This window comes from Pteropus alecto, unplaced genomic scaffold, assembly GCF_000325575.1.
Source record: "Pteropus alecto unplaced genomic scaffold, ASM32557v1 scaffold21, whole genome shotgun sequence".
NCBI classification, from domain to species: Eukaryota; Metazoa; Chordata; class Mammalia; order Chiroptera; family Pteropodidae; genus Pteropus; species Pteropus alecto.
In genome coordinates this window covers 10,210,138-10,230,348 of record NW_006436282.1, presented here as the reverse complement: position 1 = coordinate 10,230,348, position 20,211 = coordinate 10,210,138, and the positions used below count along the sequence as shown (strand labels likewise).

Below are 20,211 nucleotides of genomic sequence, written 5' to 3'. Positions count from 1 at the left end.
AATAATTATGTTTTTATGATATTATTTCCTATATTAACTCAAGATTCATCAGCATCTTAATATGATAAAAATTATAAAAATTTTTTTAAAAATTGAAAAAAATTTAAATACTTTTTGGTAATGTGTATAAACTTTGTTTCTTACTTGAATTAAAAAGAGCTTAAGTGTTGAGTTTCATGTTTATTTAGAAAATTCTTTCTAAAACTACCTACAAAATACTAAAATCCATAGCTTACCTCTGAGTGGATTCACCATTGAGGTTTATCTACACATTTCATTTTTCTTGTTTATTTAGTAGAGTTATTATTTAGTTAATGGAGTGATATATGAAAAATGCACTATATAAATTATAAAGTTTAAAAGTGCTCCTGTTTTCTTTTTTCTTCTTAAACTAAACTTATTTCACTAATTTAAATGTTATGTTATCAAGATAAAGGAAAACAATACTACCTATTCATTTATTTCCTCATCGTTTTATATATAATATACAGGCAATGGCTCCATTCTTGGACAATACACTTGGGCAAAACATACTTTTTCTGTTCCTTTCTTTTTGGTGTGATTGTCTTTTCTAATTAAATAGCCTTTTAAAAGTGACAAAGAATTGACACTTTACATGTTCATTTTTTAATTAATATCTGTTGGTGATTATATTTTAAGAAGTCTTTGTTTCTGGACTGTTATATAACTATAACAAACATATATAAATAATTTGTGTGTTTTCTATTTCTTATAGATTCTACAAAGAAATTAAAGGATGTTCTTGAAGAATTCCATGGTAATGGTGTGCTTGCAAAGTATAATCCTGAAGGGGTAAAGCTTCTTTTTTCTTTATATCAGTTTTATATAAGTACTTGGAGAAGGGATTTCTTAATGATTAGTACTTGGAAATATATATACTGTATACCATATGCCATAACATAAATGAAATAAAATTCATGATAAAATGATATTCTTGAAGATAACATTAAATGTTGTACTTACTATTTTTTAATCCAAAAACATTTTGTTAATGCAAATTTCATTTCTATATTTTTTACCTGAAAAAGTATAGATCATCTATAATATAGTTCTAGGTTCTTTTCCTAGAAATCAGGAAACAGGATTAGATAGAAGGGAAGAGAAAGTGTACCTGACACTCACTTTATGACCTACAAATTTAAACCTCAAATGACCATTGATGTGGGGTAGGGAGATTCCTCCTTTCAGGGAATTATTCCCTTGACTGACCGAAGAATAGATTTTGTGATGGATGTAACTGATCCATTAATTAAAGGGCCAGATTTAACAAAAAGAGGAATTTCTTCCCTCTTTCTTTTACCTGGTGCCTGTAAGCTTAAGTCCCTGAAATTCTTTCCCTGTAAGAACTTAATGTCTCATCGATTGCTTTTGAAGACCATGCTTAAATGAATGCCTTTCCCTTCTTAATTATTTGTTAGATCACCTTCCATATAATGTTAGCTGAGAGATGTTACATTTTAAATGTTTAATGATCATCACTGTGAGTTCTTTTGCAGCTTCACCAAAGCTGTGTTTACAGGAGTTAAACTGCCTTTTGGAAAAGATCTTTTTGCCCTGGATGTATTATCTAGCCATCCAGATAGATTCATTTGCTGATTAAAATGTGATTTGTTTTTTGTTATCATCATTATTGTGGTTTTCAGTATTTAAAAGAGCACAGTTCTTGGTTATCCTTCAATATTGTACTTCTCTGGGATTCATAGGACTTACACATTTTAGTTAAAACCAGTTTCTAAATTCCAACCTTAAAATGTTTGTAGTGTTTTATAATTTCCTTTCAGTATTTCTAGTAATTAACTTTTTTATGTCATATTTTTTATTCTGTCTGCATTACGATGAATTACTGTACCTTTTAAAACTCTTTAACCTAAGATTTATTTTTTTAAATAAAGTTAATATTTAGTGCCTACAAATTATGGAGAAAATATGGCAATTTAAAGCCATTCCCATTTTTTTATATATCAGGAAAAAAAAAAAACATATCAGGCCTTCATTTCTCTCACATTTTATTTTCCCAGATGCTACAGAGTGAGAGAAAAAATTGTCGGCAGATAAATTTGTAGAACTAAAAATCTCAACAACAAAAAAGCAGAATGGGAAAGTTGTGTCAACTTCACTGAATTACTATAAGACTCCAAACATAATTAATATTTACATTTCCAATCATACTTGAAAACATGAATGTTATCTACATACAGAGATGAAACCAGTTTTTTCTCCCTAAAGACAGCTACTGGTTTTAAATTCCGTTGAAATGTGGTATTATTTGCATAGTAGCCTTTTTTCTTCAATGAATTCTTATATAAAGGACTCACAATACTTAGTCTTATTGATATTATATATTTAATGAGGATTATCTGTCACCATATACTGGATTTATTGAGGTAATTACTAGATTCATTGTTAGACACACATATGATGTCAGCCTTTTTAATAATGTAACACCTCTCTATAAATGCACAGATCTGCTCTTGAAATGCATTATTAAAATAATGAACGGTTGAAAAACAAAAAAAGTTGGATCTCACTGTGACCCAAAAACAATTCTAATTTAAGAGCGAAACCACTCTCTAATGTTAATACTGGTATATATTTTCCCTTCGAGAAAAAAAAATAAAGTTTATATCACTCTTTTAGACACTGATATCTGTTTCACAAAAGTCAATAGGAAAATAATTAGGAATGTTCAATGTTGAGAAAGAAATCCTTCAGTCCTATGATTCTCATCAGTACATGACTCCATACAGTTTATAAAAGGTTATACGTATAGCATGAAGGAATTCATAAAAAATTCATAAAGAATCATACTGTCAATTCACATGTGAAGTTCTCTCTATTGACTAGTCAAGTTGAGCCCAAAGTTGTTTGTCACTGGTGACTACTTAATAATAATATCAATTATAAAAGAAAAATTACAAAAGTGATTAGTCTGATTTTAGAATGAAGAACTAATCCTTTATTTTCTAAAATGAACATGGCTTGTATCAGCTATATAAGATGTATTCACAAAGAGAAAACCATCTAAATTTTTCTTAAATTGCTTCTCTCCTTACAAAGTAAAGCTGCTTAAATGCTAGATGCATTATTTTTATTATCATTCATTTGAATTACTGAATTTTAAAAGTGCTGTATATAAAAACTTAAGCCAGTGAAAATGTGACATGTTAGTCTATTTTAATAGAAAAGAAACATTAAGTATGAGTGACTCATTTATTTTTAATTCCTGTCTTTTAAAGATTATTCGATATTGATTCTTTGAAGAAATAAAAGAATCATAAAATGTAAATCTAAACAATGACTTTAAAGATTCTCTAAGAATAAAAAGTTTTAAAAAATCTTGAGATTCTCAAACTAATAATATTACAGAGTTTTTAAGTAAAGAAACTAATTTTAAGAAAATTAAAATGACTTTCCCAAAATTAACTAGCTAAGTTCACAACAATATCCATAATTAAAACCTATGTATCTGGAATCCCAGTGTAAGACTGATGCCTTTTCTTCTTCACTTCATTGATTAGGCCATAGAATGAAAGGGAAGACCTTGAGAGATGAGTAGAAAAAGGAGAAGGGAAAGGTATTTCACATAAGCAATGTCATTCAGTGTGCATGAAATAGTACACTGAATGACGTTGCATATGTAACAAGTATGGCATATTCCAGTGCCCATAATTATTACTGACTCATACCTTAACAAGGTAAGAGATTCCTATTAGTCTCCATCTAATCTTATGTGAATAATGTAAATTGTATGATTACAGCTTGTTTATAGTAGCCATTCAATCTTCGAGGGTGTTCATAGTAAAACAGTCAGGACATTAAGATATAAATTATTCATGAATGTAATGGAATTTTATAATAAGAAATAACCAGTTTGAAATGAACGCGCTCTCTCTCTCTCTCTCTCTCTCTCTCTCTATTCGTCCCTGGATTTTAAATTCAATTCTATATTTTCCATTTATATCTAAAATTATAGGAAGAAATTAAGTAGTGGCATATGTATGGAAAGGTATTTTTAAAGGTATAGAAAGAGGCTAGGCATATGCTTCTAATAGAAGGAAATTTTAGGAGTGGGGACTAAGTATTCACAATCTAATATATCTTTATACTACTGTATATTCTCTAATCTCTATAGGGCTTTAATAATACTGTATGTGTTATTCATTGTATTTATAACATGTCAATTAGACTGTTTGCTTATTACCTTCAAGATTGATCTAGTTAGCGATTCTCAAACTTTAGCTTGCATCAGAATCACCTGGAGGTCTTCTTAAAACACGGATTTCTGCCTGCTCCCCTACTGCTCTCCTTAGTTTCCATGTTTCTAGGGTGGGGTTCAAAAACTTGTATTTCTATCAGTTTCCTAGTTGACTCTGATGCTGCTGTTTTGTAACCACATTTGGAGTCCCATGCATCTAGGGTATTTTTAAAACAATCTGTGAACTTGACCTTTTGGTTAAATTATCAGGGATAATGAGATAATGAGTATAAATTACCTTACATTAATACATGTATTCTTTCTTTCCTTGCATGCACAGAAACAAGACATTCTTAACCAAGTAAGACATTTTCTTTTCTATTAAAATCTATCTCTCTTGATTCTGATGTGAGCTATACATTTCTCATCTGTATCACTGAGCTATACTTCTGTATCAGTAAGATTCATATAATATGCAAGATTCTCTATAATACTTATAAAGTTATAATTGACTGATATCTGTGAAATCAAAGTCTCAAATGGAGGAATTGATACATTAATGGAATCAAAAAGTGTCCAGACTGTGGGCTTTAGTTTTATAGAGTCTTGAATTAATTTTCTAATTTCACCAAATATAATCAGATTCAGATAAAATAATTTATTTAAAGAAAATTCTAATTTATTAATTTACAATAAGAGGTTTAAAATTGCATTTAAATATAATTGGTAAGGACTTTTTAAAGTTTGATCTATAGTGCTATTAGAATCCGTGAGGGAAATATAACTAAGAAGCTATTGATTTTTGCCCTTTCAGGGAAAAAATAGTAACCCATCTTTCCTAGTAAAGTCTATTTTATAAAGCAAATTTTAGGTCCACAGTTAAGTTGGATATAGAAAACTATAACACATTTTTGGGGTCTCTAAATGGGTTGTTCTATCACACTAGGAATATATCTTACTAATACACATGTGTTGTCTAAAGCTATAACATTGTGTCATTGGACAATACTGGATATGCAGGTACTAGTAGCTTCTTATTCACAGATTTCCTATTGTTTCAATGACTGCAAGCACTAATTTCATCTCTCAACATGTTACAGTCAAATTGATTGTATTAGAATGATCTTGCCTGACCTAGACAGAGGTCCTACATATTACAATCTTTTAAAATGAGGCACAACTGAAATAGCATCTCATTGACTGTGGTGACTTTTATTAGCTTCCTTCAGAGGATGGCCATTCCTGACCTCATCTCTGACCTTTGTGGAAACCTACTAGCTCCCCCAATGGCAGGCTATATGAACTTTATGGTATTAGGAGGCAACTCAGAGTGAATGGTTGTTTTTATGAAGCAGGCCTTAGCTATTAAGGGGCATTTGTTTAGCACCTTGATCAACAAACACACCTTTCTGCACAGCCCGCATCCCCACTAGAGACTGTCTGAAAATTGGTGTTATAGGTAGCCCTGCTTCTTCGTGGGGTCAGCAAAATGAGTTCCTTCCGCTCATGCCCCCTTGCTCAGTCTTCTTTCCATATACAATTATTTAGTAGGCAAGCAATTTCAGTATAGAAAGAATAGGGAAAGCTGAGAGTCACCTAAGGGAAAAATAATTAGGGCTTGAATATTTGTTACTTTATTTGTGTTGTGTATCAGTATTCTGTGAGTATAGATTTTCTCTACATTTTCTGTTTGTAGATGATTCTTGGCCCATTACATTTTCGTAACTCCCTGGTGTTCCCTTATCTTTGCACTTGGTATTCTGCACTGTAGTTTTTGTTAATGTGTATATTACGTTTAAATAAGTTGCTTCGATCCCTTAATAAATTGCATGAGAATTCAAAACCAACATTTTGTATTGCTGCTGCCTACTGTAATATTTTAAATGTCTTTAACAAGGATATTGACACATATAATTATAAGCAATGTTATTGTAAGCTGTAATTGTCCTTCCAAACCTAATTCAAACTTTCCCATTAAGGAAAGCATCTGGAAAGTATAACAGAGAAAACATGGTTTTAGGAATCCAACTGAACTGAGTTTAAATTCCACATCTGCCACATATTAGCAGGTCTTGGACAAGTATTTGATCTCTTGTAGCCTCAGTTTGTTCACGTATAAGATAAGACTGTCAGCCTTATTGAGTTGTTAAAAGGATTAAATTCTATGTACAATTAGTTCTTCGTGTTACATAAAGATATTCCATTGATGTTTAGAGGCAGTGGCTGTTGGTCACACTTTAGTGACGACCAACATGATTTCATACAAAACTTCTGAAGTACGAAAGGTGGAAGTGAGAATATCTGAGATACATCTCCACCCAATTCTGTAACCTTGATTTTTTCAGTCTCACTCTTCTCATCTATAAAGGCTGGCCATAACCCAGAATGCTGTCATGGTAGTAGAGTTATTGTGTTTGTTTTATGTGTTCCACCTCCCCAAACTACATAAATATCAGAAGAGTTAGCAAGGAATGGAAGTAACATGTTAATCAGTTTATCAATATTTCTGCTTCTCTTCCCTATTACTATCAATTTCAATCATCTTCCTCTTCTTATCAAACCTATAATCAGAACACAGTTTTGAAAACACACTACCAAACTGAATAATATAATGCCTGCTACAATTCTGTTAACCTGATATTGACTATGTATTAATTATTGTTGAAATGTATAGTAAGTTTCATATCACTATGTGGCTTCAATTTTTATGCCTTGATAGAGAATTGCTGTGGAATAGAATAAAATTATGTTCAACAAACTGAGAAGATATTTACATAAATACTTGAGATTAATTACTTACATTATTTAATAATTAAACTAATTGAAAAGCTTCTTGAAATTTTCTTGTAAATTACACTGAGGCTCAAATCACATTTACAAAAAATACATTGTCTTATACCTATGACAACATTTAGAGTTGACAAATGGACCATCTGCTACATCTTATTCTAAAATTGAAAGTTTAAATTAATTGGCTGCTTCAAGTGGCTGGGCGATAGCTGTCACAGTCTATCTATCCCTCCTCTAACTTTCTGGAAAAAACATACTAAAAACTTAAAAATTGTTATTTAAGGTCCATAATAATTGCTTCTAATTGTTTCTCTACAAATGAGTTTTAAAAATAAGTTTAAATAATTTGTAAAATAAATTAGTAACACTTCAGAATTTAATACTAACAGCCAACTTTGAAATATGGAATTTAAACATTTTCTATATATTGTTCTTTTATAACATTTATTAAATAATTTATATAGGAGATAAAAACCAGACTAGAGAAAAAAGTAAAGCTGAGATCTTCAGGTGATATTTTTGCACTTTTCCAAGGACAAATAAAACAAATACTTTTGGTGTTTGCTATGCCTAAAGTTTATTTTGAGAGTTTGTTTATTGTTTTTGTCTGTGTGTTTTAATCATCAGAAATAGCTTTTTTGAGCAGAGCAATGAAAGATACTAGGGGAAAATAAATCTAAAGATTTGGATAGAAAGGATTAGAATATCTAAGGATTTTACAAGTTTTTTTTAATAGGTAAAATATTATAAATAATATCTTTTAAGATCAACAAGTTAAATTTTTCACTTAGAAAAATACCCCCAAAGGCAATGTGAACAATAGACTAAGTCGAAGAGAATACCAGTTCTGAGTTATTAAAGCAGCATAGTCAAGTGATGAAAACTGAATGACAATGAGGATTATAATGGAGGCTGGGGACAGATTTAGAGCGCATTTCAGATATATGGTCAAAACTAAGAGGTTACATTTGGAGTGTCAAAGGATTATTGATAGGCTTGTGAATAGAGATGCTACTGATAAACTGGTGGCAAATTATCTTGTACTATATATGAATATTAGAAAAATCTGTCCATAAAATCATATGTTGATTAACTATAACACAGTGGACTTTGAAGTTAGGTACTAACTAGCAGTTTTTAGACTCTGGGGAATTTATTTAACTTTCTGAGCCTCAATTTCCTCATCTATAAAATAGGAGTGATAATATCATCTACTCACTGGGTAATTGTGAAGATTAAAAATATAGAATACATATTAATATACTTAGCACAGCTCCTAAAACACAGTGACATTTATATAGTGTTTCCATTATATGCAACAAACATTTTAATCAAATATCTGATAATCATCTTCCAATTTATAGATAATAGAACATATCACTGACTAAAAAGGTTATAAAGAGAGATTGGAATTTTAAGGAGTTTGGCATAAAACAGCCACCTATCAGAGATAAACATACAGAAAGTGAGAAAAGCATTTGGAATAGAAAGAAGCTATTGAATTACATCTCGATGTATTTACTGCATTTATAAAATACACTAGATATTGCGTCTGGTCCTTTGGGAGAAATAGAAATGTTGAAGACGATCTTTGCTATCAAAGAGTGTCGAACTAATACACATATTTTACAAATTGTTGACAAAATACTTTAACTCAGGGAATTCTTAAGCCTTAAAAACAATTAGTGGATTCCTCAACCCATTTGGAAAACCTCAGTCCTTCAGTCTTACTCATTGACTGAGAATTTCCTGGACTTCCACCCCTCAGAGTACTCACACTGGTAGATTTGGGCCTAAATGGATTAAAAAGATCAGAATTTATGTGTGCTTCAGTAACAGCTTACAACTGTCCTAATGACAGCACTGAAAAATAGACAAGATAGTGTCATAATAGATTGAAACAGATGCTAACTGAAGTGCAAAACTTAGTTGGATACAGATCCTTGATTATAAGATATACTGAAAATCACAATAAAAACATTCTGTTTAAAATTCTTCCAATCCATCGTTTGCATTTTGTAATTATATGCTAAAATAACTGGGAGTAGCACTATTTGTTATTCTTGCTATTTAACATCCTTTACTAAAATATACATGTCTAATTTCCTCTCTACTGAGTCTTAATAATTGTTAGTCTTAGGTAAAGCTACAATTAATGGAGTATGTGCCTCTGATGTGGTAAACAATTTTTTATTTGCCAAAAGTAATTTTTAAAAATTCCAGGTTTTCACAATTTTTACTCTTCCTCTATAGAGGGTGTTTCTCCGTGGCAGTTTTAGGGGACTGTCAAGCAGCTCTCAACTAATGAACAATCAATTAATGAACAATCAAAGATAAACATAAGAAATGAGACATTTAAAAATGCAGTTTTTCCTGAAAATATTTTCATATCACAAATATGTATTTGAAATCTCAGAAAGTTAGCCATGTTCTTTTGCCCAGTAGCTAACACAGTATTATTGTACACATACTAGGTACTCAATCAACACTTGTTAAGAAACGAGTTAAAGTCAATTATTTGTTCATGGTTTTAGCTAGTTGCTTAATCTATAATAGTTCAGTGATTAATTGTTGTCTTTTAAAGACCATTTATTAATTAACAGGATCATGTGGCCATAATAATCTTCTTTTACATCAAACAAAAGATAGTCTAAGTTCAATTTTCAGATTTTCACACAAACGTATACACAGCTAATTAATAAATCTCTCAAATCATGTGATTTCCTCTGCAAACTCTCCAGTGACTATTCCTCTCACTCTACCATCAAGTCATAACTATTGATGGTCTGATAACCTTCATTATCTGCCCCAGTCTACACACCATCAAAGATCATGTCTTTGACAGTATCTCCTACTACTCCAGTCCTCCCTTACTCCTGCTCCAGTCTCCTGCTTCTCCTCACTGGCTCCTTTAGAAAGCCCTCTAAAACAGGAGCCTCTTTATACCTCAGGGCATTTGCGCTACCTGTTTTGGCTATCTGGAATGCTCTTTCTCCAAATATGTACAAAGCTCTCTCCCACATCTCCTTCAAATCTTTATTCAAAGAATATTTTCTCATTTTCTGATCATCAGATTTAAAACTGCAAGCTTATCTCCCCAACTCCCCACCAAGTATATAAACCTTTGTCTTTATTTTTCCTACAACACCGTTGTTTTCTTATTCCCTTTATTAGTAGATAAACCCCTGATGGAAGGACTTTTGCATGTTCTAGTAACATTTTTATTCAAACACGTAGAGCAGAACCTAGTGCAAAGTGGGTGCACAGTGAATATTTGCTAAGTACAAGAAAATCTCCATCCTAAGACTGCCAAAATAAAGTAATGATAGCATGACGACATTTATTTTCACTCGCTTTGAATCATTTGGATGAGTAGTAGTGCCATATATTTAGTATTAATAGGGATTTAAAAACAAAGGGTCCAGATGGTCAGATATCATAATGAAAAGCATATAGAAATGTGTTTTGAATTTGTGCCAATTTGGCAACAACATCTGAGCAGCTTCATCAGTCTGTATTCTTTACAGATTTTCTGTTATCTCCCTAAATAGTCTATGGATGCTACTTACAGAAAAAAAAAAAATTGAAAAAACAGTTTTCAGAATTTTAAAAATTGTTTGGTGTATGTATCTCTGAGCTTACAGCCAATTCAATTATGTGTGACCCACTTTTTTCATTAGAATTTCCATTGATATGCATATAAATGATCTCATTCTATTTAAAGGTCATGATCTTCAAAAATCAGTTTGAATGCTGCTTCATAACAGTAGTAAAAAATACAATACCTAAACTTGGAAATGTTCTGTTAAATCATGAGATATAGAAAATATATAGATCGAGGACAGTGTCTATCCACTTACAGAAATGTTTGCTATTTTAAACAGCATAGAATTTTAGAAGAGATTTGAAAATTTTTTCCTAATAAGAAAAGAAGGAGATGGGTTAACCAGGAAAGACATTGAAGAATAATTCCTCAATGAATTGGACATTGAAGACGCTAATATTTTTAACTTTAAAGAAGTTTGAGTTTTGCAACATTGTAAATGGTGTGTAATGACAAGAAATGTAGGAGAAAGGAAATTTGCTCCCATCAACACTGTAAAGATTTTGAAGAAAGTTTATTTCATCAGTAAAACTTCAGTGGTAAATAGGATGAAATCATCTGATAGAAATCATTTAAGAAAGGAAATTTTTATTCCACTCTTATGTCTGTAGTAGGCTTTTATTTTTTAAAGTAAGACAATCTGTTTTTAAATGCTTGCTTTCTGAAAGCAGTAATTTGCCAATATTGCCTGATATAGAACAATTATAGCAAAATATCTAAGATCCAAAAAAATTGCAGGCTTGATTTGGAAAAGTGCAGTGAATTTTTCAGTTTTCTGGAAAAATAAAGAACAGAGCCGATTAAGATAATAAAAAATCTATCTGACCACAAACCATTGCTTCCTTTTATTTATTCCTTTACATACTAAATACTAAATGCATACTAAATGCCCAAGGGTACATTAAGTACTCTTTATATCAATTTACATCAATTTTATATTACATTTAAGCAATAACCCTGAATAGTTGATTTTATATGGAGAAAAGGCTTATAGCTGTCAGAGAATAAAACTAAGCTGTTTTTTACTTACTGAGCAAGGGAGTGCTGTGACGCGAGAAAGTTAAGAAAGTTTTCTTGATAACCGCAAAAAAAAAGGACTGAGTTATTTTTATTAAGAGGGGTGCCATACCTGCTCACCATCATACAGGGAGAAGGTATTGGATCCGAGAGTTGATCCAGGTAGTGTAGTCTGGCTTCAAAACTATGCTCCTACCATCTGTTGTTCCTGAGACATTGCTGATGCCAAAAGGCTTGGGGTACAGAAGGAAGAGGAACTATATACAACCTTACTTCTAACCACAAAGCCTATGTATATGTTCATCAAATAAACTTCCTATAACTTTGCAATAAAATTAACGCTTTGTTACCTGTGGATTTTTATACATGTTGAAAATTTATAGATATATCTCTCCGTGTTGGTGACTCATCCAACTGAAAGTGGATTACTTCTCTTTCAACAGGACGTCTCTAAGGAGCCATAGCAGTAAGGATAGGTGCCCCTACTCAGGAAAACTTATTTGTATACAGCAGTCTGGCTGTTGGCCTTATCTGCATATTTTAAAACCTTAGCTTTATTCACTGTGGCAAAATGCATTTTGAAAGTACTTCTGTTATTTGAAGCTGTTCTTATATTTTTTATAGTTTTTATAGTTTTTAGGTATGTGGTTCCATTCATAAGTGGAATTTACAATAACCTGTGGTAGTGATGATTTATTAAATATAGAATAAAATGAAATCTTTTTATTGCCACAAATATAAACATCTGAAGTGCCTACCTGAGAATGAATAAAAAAAGCAGACTAAACTAAACTGAGACTATCACATGAAGGTGTAGGCAGAATCTTGGAACTATTAATAAACAAAGTGAAGATTTTTGGCTTTTTTTTTTTAATTGTCTTGAGATTATACGAGGAACAAAAGTATACATAGTACATATACTTAATTGACACATGATCTGATCAATGAAAATTTACTTTCTCTAATGATATCTTTATATGTCATATTCCATTTCACGTTTATTCAAAATAATACAATAATAAAATTGGTTATTATCTACCAACTTACCCCAATATTATATATGAAAAACAGACTTTTTAATCCAGAATATCAGTTTAAGGAATTACTTTTATGCTCATCTGCCAGGAGTTTGAACAAAATTAAGAACATCAGTCTGCCAAATATTTGTGTGTGTGTGTGTCCTACTTTTAATTAATCTCAGTCACATTAAACTGGATGAGGGGGAAAAAAATGCCCTTCAAATTCTTCCTATGAGGCCTATTGTCCCTGTACTCTCTTGATCTGGACATATGTGGCTTTATTCCAGTTTCTTCTTTGTAGGTCTCTCTGTCTCTTCAAATGGCTTACTAGATAGGACCCAATACAACTTCACTGGCCTTCTCTTCCATGTGGTCTACATTTATTTCAAAGGAAACACATATGCACTGTTGTTCCTGAAGTCACAGGGAGTGTTGGCCAAGCCTAATATAGTACCATTCACTTGCCTTTGCTCTAATTTCCCAGGAGAGATTCAGTTCCTGGCCCCCTGACTTTCCTTGCTTGGAGAAAGCAAGCTCTCTGGGTAGCTTCTGTAAAATCGTCTTATTAGCTTGAAAATAGAAAGTGGCTGCTGTCGCCATTTCCCCAAGAGGACTCTTAACGTGGTAATGGTTCTCTCCAAAGAAATGGTCACTTTTTTATAGTCCTGCAGTGTATAAGACTAGACAAGGATCTTGAAATAGGTTTCTTTGAAAGTCTGCATAGCAAATTTTAGAATTTCACTTTGGAACTTTTATCTGTTGATCTTGGTGTTAGGGTAAAACTTGAATGTTAACTACTATTTCCAATTGTTAAAACAGTATTTATCATCAGAAACAAAGAAAGTAGATAAGAGAAATATCTTTCTTTGGAGTCTTCATGATTCAGCATTGGCATGTTCACTTTAATGGTCTGATTTAATCATTACAGCAAATGTGTGGGATTAGGAGTATTATTCCCAATTTACAGAGAAGGAAACTAAGTTTCAAAGAGTACATTTTTTAAAGTCATACAGAACGGTCTGATGGAAAGCTTCTGTTTTTCCTGCTACACCACTACAGGTAAGACATATGCATCTAATTACCAGTGTCAGACTAGAACTGCCAGATCTGTTTTTAGTCACCTACCTTTTATAGATTTGGATATAAAAATGAGGTCATTTCTATTGGTGATGATTTTGAACATAGTGTTATAACATCTTAACATTGGCTGAGTCTTTAAATATAATTTTTTTTTCAGACAATAGATTTTGAAGGTTTCAAGCTATTTATGAAGACATTCCTGGAAGCTGAGCTTCCCGATGATTTCACAGCACACCTCTTCATGTCATTTAGCAACAAGTTTCCTCATTCTAGTCCAATGGTAAAAAGTAAGCCTGCTCTCCTTTCGGGTGGTAAGTTTAATTATTTACTTAAAAAATCTATATACAGTAAAAACCCCAAAGGGAAAATCAATATCAAGTTCTTTATAAGAGAAGAGCTGATTTGCTTAAAATTCATCTTTGTTGCAAGATTTATACTTTCATATTGAATCTGTAAAGTATTTAAAATGTCTCCAAAATAATAAATCCTAAACATTAGATAAAATATACTTTATCTTTATCCATCACTTGTCATTTAGTGTTTTAGAAGTCTGTGTTTAGGTAATAATTTTAAATGATACTTTCATCAAATAAGGAAAAGTGGTCTTTTAAATGATTGAATTATATATATATATGTGGCTATATATATATGTAGCTACAAAGCAGTTATGTCTAGACAACATTTAATGTCAGTTGTGGAAATTATCAATATACTTTCACATTTTTATGTTTGTAACATCAGAAAAGTGTTTTAATTTTTCTCTTGGATACTTAATTAAATTTTTGTCACCATAGTGGTGATTAGAGCTTTCATTATGTGTAGCTCTTTAGAGATGACTAATCCATTAATTAATATCTGTTGCTAATTTTATCAATCTCCATCCATTCAGGAAAATAGAAATCTATGTGAGATAGGAAATTGGTTAAACAGTATTGGAGTGCTGAAAAAGCACAAACAAACATTGAGATAATGCAGAGGTAGAAGCACATGATGCCCTTAGTTTGGAATAATCAAAACCCAGAAGCTTAAAGGAAGGACCTCTTTGAGCTGAGCTGCAGAGTTCTGAGCGGGTAGAGTGTTGTTTGGCAGATCTTGCCCTTAGATGTCTGTGAAGGGGATACTTCTTGGCTGGTGTTGGTAGCTCAGAAGCTCAAGGAAAGGCCTGCACCTTGGATATCAGACTTCTTCAAAGAATCATCATGATCCGTGCAGGACCCTGTCACTGGAGCTCACTGTGCCTTTCTCGGTGTGGAATAAGCAGAAACTAGCCCCTTGTCTTTCCTTCCTTCTAATGTCTCTGTAGTGCCCCCTTGAATCCCACAGGTTTCTAGTTGGCAAGGGGGAAATGTAGTCTATAGCAGTGTTTCTCAAACTCTTTGATCTCAGGGCTTTTTTGGGACCTTAAAAAATTTTGAGGACCCCAAAAAGCTTTGTTTATGTGGGTGACATCTATTACTATCTGCCATTATTAGAGATGAGACATTTTAAAAATAATAATGAGCAACCCATTGCATGTTAACAAAAATAACGTATCTTTATGAGAATGACTTTTTAAAAAATGTTTTGAGAAGACTGGCATTTTTTTATTACTATGTCTTTATGTCTGGCTTCATGGAAGAGAACTGTCTTCCTGCTTCTGTGTTGCCATATGTCATGTAGCCTCTTGGAAACACCACTATGTACTCATGAGAGTATGAGAGTGAAAAAAGCAAATGATATCTCAGAATCATCGTTGAAAGTGTTTTGATTTTACAAATCCCCTGAAAATGGCCTAGGGAATCCCAAGGGAGCCACTGGTCCAGAAATTTCCAGCTCAAGCATCACAAAGTAGAATATCGAAATGTGTGTAAAGCAATGAGAGGAAGTTCAGTAACTGGCACTCTGGTAAATAAAAATTTAAAACCTATAATTGAGAAATAGGTGGTTCAGGCATAAAGAAAATGGGCAATTTGATGAAAAGTCCACATTATTAAGCCTTATGTTGTGCTGCCTCCCCCTTCTGTTAATGAAATATATTTTCCCTAGAGCAATCAGATGATGGTCCAAGTTAGTTTTAAAACAAGTATACACCACCTTCCACATGATATATTTGATCCCTTCAAATTCTGTAACAATTAGTATTTATCCTTAACTTTAACCATATAATATTTTTTAGTTCCTAAAATAATTCCTCTCATATCATGAATTGATTGAGAGAACTCACATTTGCTGTTTTTCTCTGAATGAGTTCCATTTGGTGTGTCCTTAAAGTGTGATGTCAGAGCTTACCAGTGTTCATGGCTGATCATTTTAAAGTGAGACAATTGCTTATAGTGATCTAGAAATTAAAACTTCCCACTTCTCCATTTCATGCTTTAAATGGACTGCACCTTAGACTGAATAAAATAACAACAGTGTTCCTTATTTAATTTTACATGAAGTGATACTGGCTTTGGGTTTTGAGAATGGAAAGGGGGAAACATTTTTTGATATGTTTACGGTCTGAGCAATTAACGTCAGAAAGGATAGAAAACATAAATTACTTAGTGTTCCCAGAAATTCAAATCTCAAACCTTCTTTTTTTTCAACTAACATATAGAACTACATAAGAAATGCCAAATTTATGAGGAATAGAAATCAAATCAGGTTTCAAAATAGAAAAAAATAATAAGGAATAATAGCTCGTACTTCATTTGGGACAATCATGTATTCTGCACAGACCTACTTGAAAGGAATTGTAAGAGAGGCTATGTAACCTTTATGCAGCAATAATAAACTGTGATTCCTTTTCAAAACTTGGCCTCCTTATTTAAAAACATAAGTGCACAGTGTTCTTTGTAGGATTGTTTCTAACCCTGCATACATTTCAGACTTAACCTTTGATTTTTTTTTTCTTTCTGGGTAATATGAAACACTAGACAACAATAGACTTTTCAAGGCCTGGGGTATCCTTGACTTGGAAACCGAAAAATAAATGTATTTTTATTTCTAGAACATTGCTTTGCAATAATCTAAGTCATCTACATAAGATGTATTTGTGGTTGGAAATCACGAATAACTTTTGAATAGAGAAGTGCTATAATCTGCTCTGTTTATCCCCTTTTACAGTTCACCATATTTCACTTCCATAATCTTATTGGGAATATGGTAGCTATTCTTGACTCTATATATCAACTGAATAATAAAGCCTTCTCAATAAAAAGTAAAACTAATAATGAAAAAAAAAACTCTTCTTGTTAATGAATGATAATCAAGTATAGGAGATATGGTAAGAGTAAAAAAATAGTTTTTATAGAATAAAAATTTTAAATAATTATAAATGAGTGTAAAGGTTGCGTGTGTAGATGTATTTTGTTGAGCTTATAATACCTAATGATCCATCTGGCATTTTGTGTAGTGGATGATTTATTTTTTGGAACATTTTGTTGCAATGTAAGTGTGTCTTATCACCTATTTAAGTATAAGGTGATTACTTCTACTGTTCCTATGTTGGACTTTTAATATTTAAAGATATTCCTAATGTACCATCTTTCTCATAATCTCTTCTTATTTATTGTAAATGTCAGTTTCTTAATTTCTCACCTATCTCTGCTAGCCCAATGACCAACTTCTTATCCTACCTTTACCCCTAAAATCTATCACTTGAACTACTCTCTTCAGAATTGTTCATACATTTAGAAACTTCGTTTTTCTGCAAGTGGCTTATAAACTCTTAATGATGAATCTATACTGTGATCTTGTATTTCAGTTCCTATAACTTGAACACTGAGCTTAACCAGGGAGAAATTTCATAAATATGCAGACTGTTGCCACTACAAGTTCCTAACACCTACTATTAACATGGCTTTAACACCTCTTCAGTTTAAAAAAAATCTATTATAAAATGTATTTATTTTTGATATTTTTAGCTAAATCAATTGAGTTAAACTTCTAAAAGCTTTTTTAGGTTATTCACGTCTTTCTTCTTTCTTAACAGATGACATTTTTTTCACATCATACAAAAATGCCTCAATTATTCCCTGTACAACCCAGAACATTTACTTCATCTCACAGAATATTAGCTATATTCTTGATGGAGATCTTCATCTGGACTCCTTCATAAGGAGTAAAATTAGATGTGTCTGAAAGTCAAATAATTATATTCTACCCAAACCTGCTTCTATTCCTATCTCCTCTCTTGGTGAATAGAACCCAAGTATCTATTAATTTTCCAACTCTAAAATTTTTGGATTCTTCCTGCTCTACAGTGCCTCATGTTTTGCTAATTACAAAATGCTTTCTATTATTCATGATAACTTCTCACATTCTGCCAGTGTCAGTTTGATTCATCATTGTTTGTATTATAGACCGTCAATTAGCATGGCTCCCAATGGGCCCTGACTTCCCATCTCCAAAATGTTATTTCTCACACAGAAGCTTAATTATATTAAATATATTACTCCAGGGTTTCCAAGTTTCAGGACTTTACTGTCATCTCGTGGAATGTTTTTTAAACTTTTATTTAAAACCAATTAAAGCAGAGTTTCTTTGGTGAAGGGAAGGGGTGCAGGGGAGATATGAGTACAGGAGTCCTAGTCACTCTGCCTTTCCCCCTCTTTTTGAGGTACCCCTTTTGAAATCCCCTTAATGAGACCACAGGTCCTGGGCAGGGCCATGAAGAAGATGATAAAATCTGAGTTCCACAGAATTAAGCCCAATGCCTTGTAGTTTATAGAGTCTGCCTATAGTCCAAAATTCTGTCTCCTTACCCCATGTACTCCTGATGCTTTTCCTATCCAACTGTTGGCTGTGACTTAAAAATGCTCTGCTTACTTAGAACTCTGTACTTTTCTGAATGATCTTTCCTTTTCCCTTTTAACAAAACCCAACTACTTCAGCCTCAGCTAATGCTTTACCCTAAGTCATTAGTATATGCTACGATGAATGCCAGGAATGCAATGATCAGTATGATGGGATACTGGAGTGTGCAACTGGGAAGCAACCCCTGGATCCCTTGTAAAAGTCACACCATCTGCCTCTTGTAGAATAGCTAGTTTCACCTTGCCCCTCCCCAACTCTCAGGTGCCAACTCAGCACAAACTCTGGGAATTAATTACCTTTAGCTAAATTATCTTTCTTTTTGTATAAGGTAGAAATTAATAGCAGTTATTAGTAACTGTTACTTTATCTAAAAATATAGTAATTAAAAGAGAATATACTATAATTTATTACTGGCTCAGACACCAATACTATATATTCCTTTTGGGCTCTGCAATGTCCAAAATATCGATTCTGTAATAATAAATGTCCATTATTATCCATGAATTGGTGTAAGATTTTTGTCATTCTTTTTCTTTAATTTTTATATTTTTACTTTTTAAAATTATAGTTACATACAATAATGTATTAGTTTCAGTTATTACTTTTTATTAGTTGCTTTACAGAGCAGAAAGAGATTTTCCTAGCACCCTTTACATCAGAGCATGCAGTGAATTGACCAGTTTTACCATTTAATTATTCATTTTATTAATTCATTGATTCATGCTTCCAACAATCCATTTTTAAAAACACATTATGTGTCAGGCATTCTACAGGAAAGCTGTGGATCCTTTAGAGCCAAGCAAAAGATAGACAATTAGGTGATCGGATATATTACAATAAAATAAATGCTGTGATGTATTTATCAGGATCACGTGACTAAGATTTTAACCATAAATCGAAATTATCCAGATTAAATAGAGGTTGGGAAAGGAACCAAAGGGAATTCGAAGTAGAGAAAACAACATTTACATTTCTATTCAAATATAAACAACATGTCTCATCAAAGGATAGTTAATGATTTGTAAGACATTCAGTATTTACTCATTTAAAAATATTTATCAATCACTTCTGGTGTGCCACATACTATTAAAATCTCTGGGGATATGTCAGTGAGCAAATTGGAACTCTTCCCACCCCATAGTTAATTACATTCTAGTAGGGAGAGAAAGACTGTTAAATAAGTAAAAATGTTTAGCATGTCAGATGGTATTAGTGCTATTGGCAAAAATGAATCATATAGAAAGCATAGGTTTAAGCTGAGGATGACTTGGAGTCCTGGGCTTCTCATGACTGACAGAAACTGTGATAAGAGTTATAAGATGATTATATTTGATGGTCTTACTGCAGATGGTAGTCATAACCTTAGAAGTACTGGACACAGCCTGGGCGAGGGGGTTGGGGGGGGTTGGGGGTGTAGCCCTGGCAGGATCAGAGTCCCAGTGGCCTTAGGAGGTTGGAGGAAGGTAGAGTTACTGTGAACACTGAGAGATCTGGGTCTGTGCCCTGGCTAAATTGGGCCAGAGTAGATCAAATGACTGGAGAAGGATGGCTGGAGAAGAGGCAAGAGAGGTAGCCAAGGCCATATGGTAAAGAGTTTTGTCTGGGATGCTAAGTTTTGAATTTTATCCGGAAGGAATTGGAAAGCCATTATAGGATTTTTAGCCAGAAGATGATCACACTGCCAGTGGTGTGGAGGCAATCATGAA

The 20,211-nt window shown here is 32.5% G+C and overlaps 1 protein-coding gene across 7 annotated transcripts in view; it reads left to right on the top strand.

The window, feature by feature from the left end:
• The window catches only part of DGKB (diacylglycerol kinase beta), a 586,550-nt gene that overhangs the window by 123,857 nt on the left and 442,482 nt on the right, over positions 1-20,211 (top strand). For 3 of the 7 annotated variants that reach the window (XM_025046895.1, XM_006911955.1, XM_006911957.1), the window contains exons 2-4: positions 737-813; positions 4,557-4,577; positions 13,884-14,037. In XM_025046895.1, coding sequence (XP_024902663.1) covers positions 737-813; positions 4,557-4,577; positions 13,884-14,037 — 252 coding nt within the window. Of the gene's footprint in view, positions 1-736; positions 814-4,556; positions 4,578-9,404; positions 9,426-13,883; positions 14,038-20,211 lie in introns of those variants that run through there. The other 4 variants (XM_006911958.1, XM_006911956.1, XM_025046894.1 and 1 more) reach the window with 2 other exon arrangements.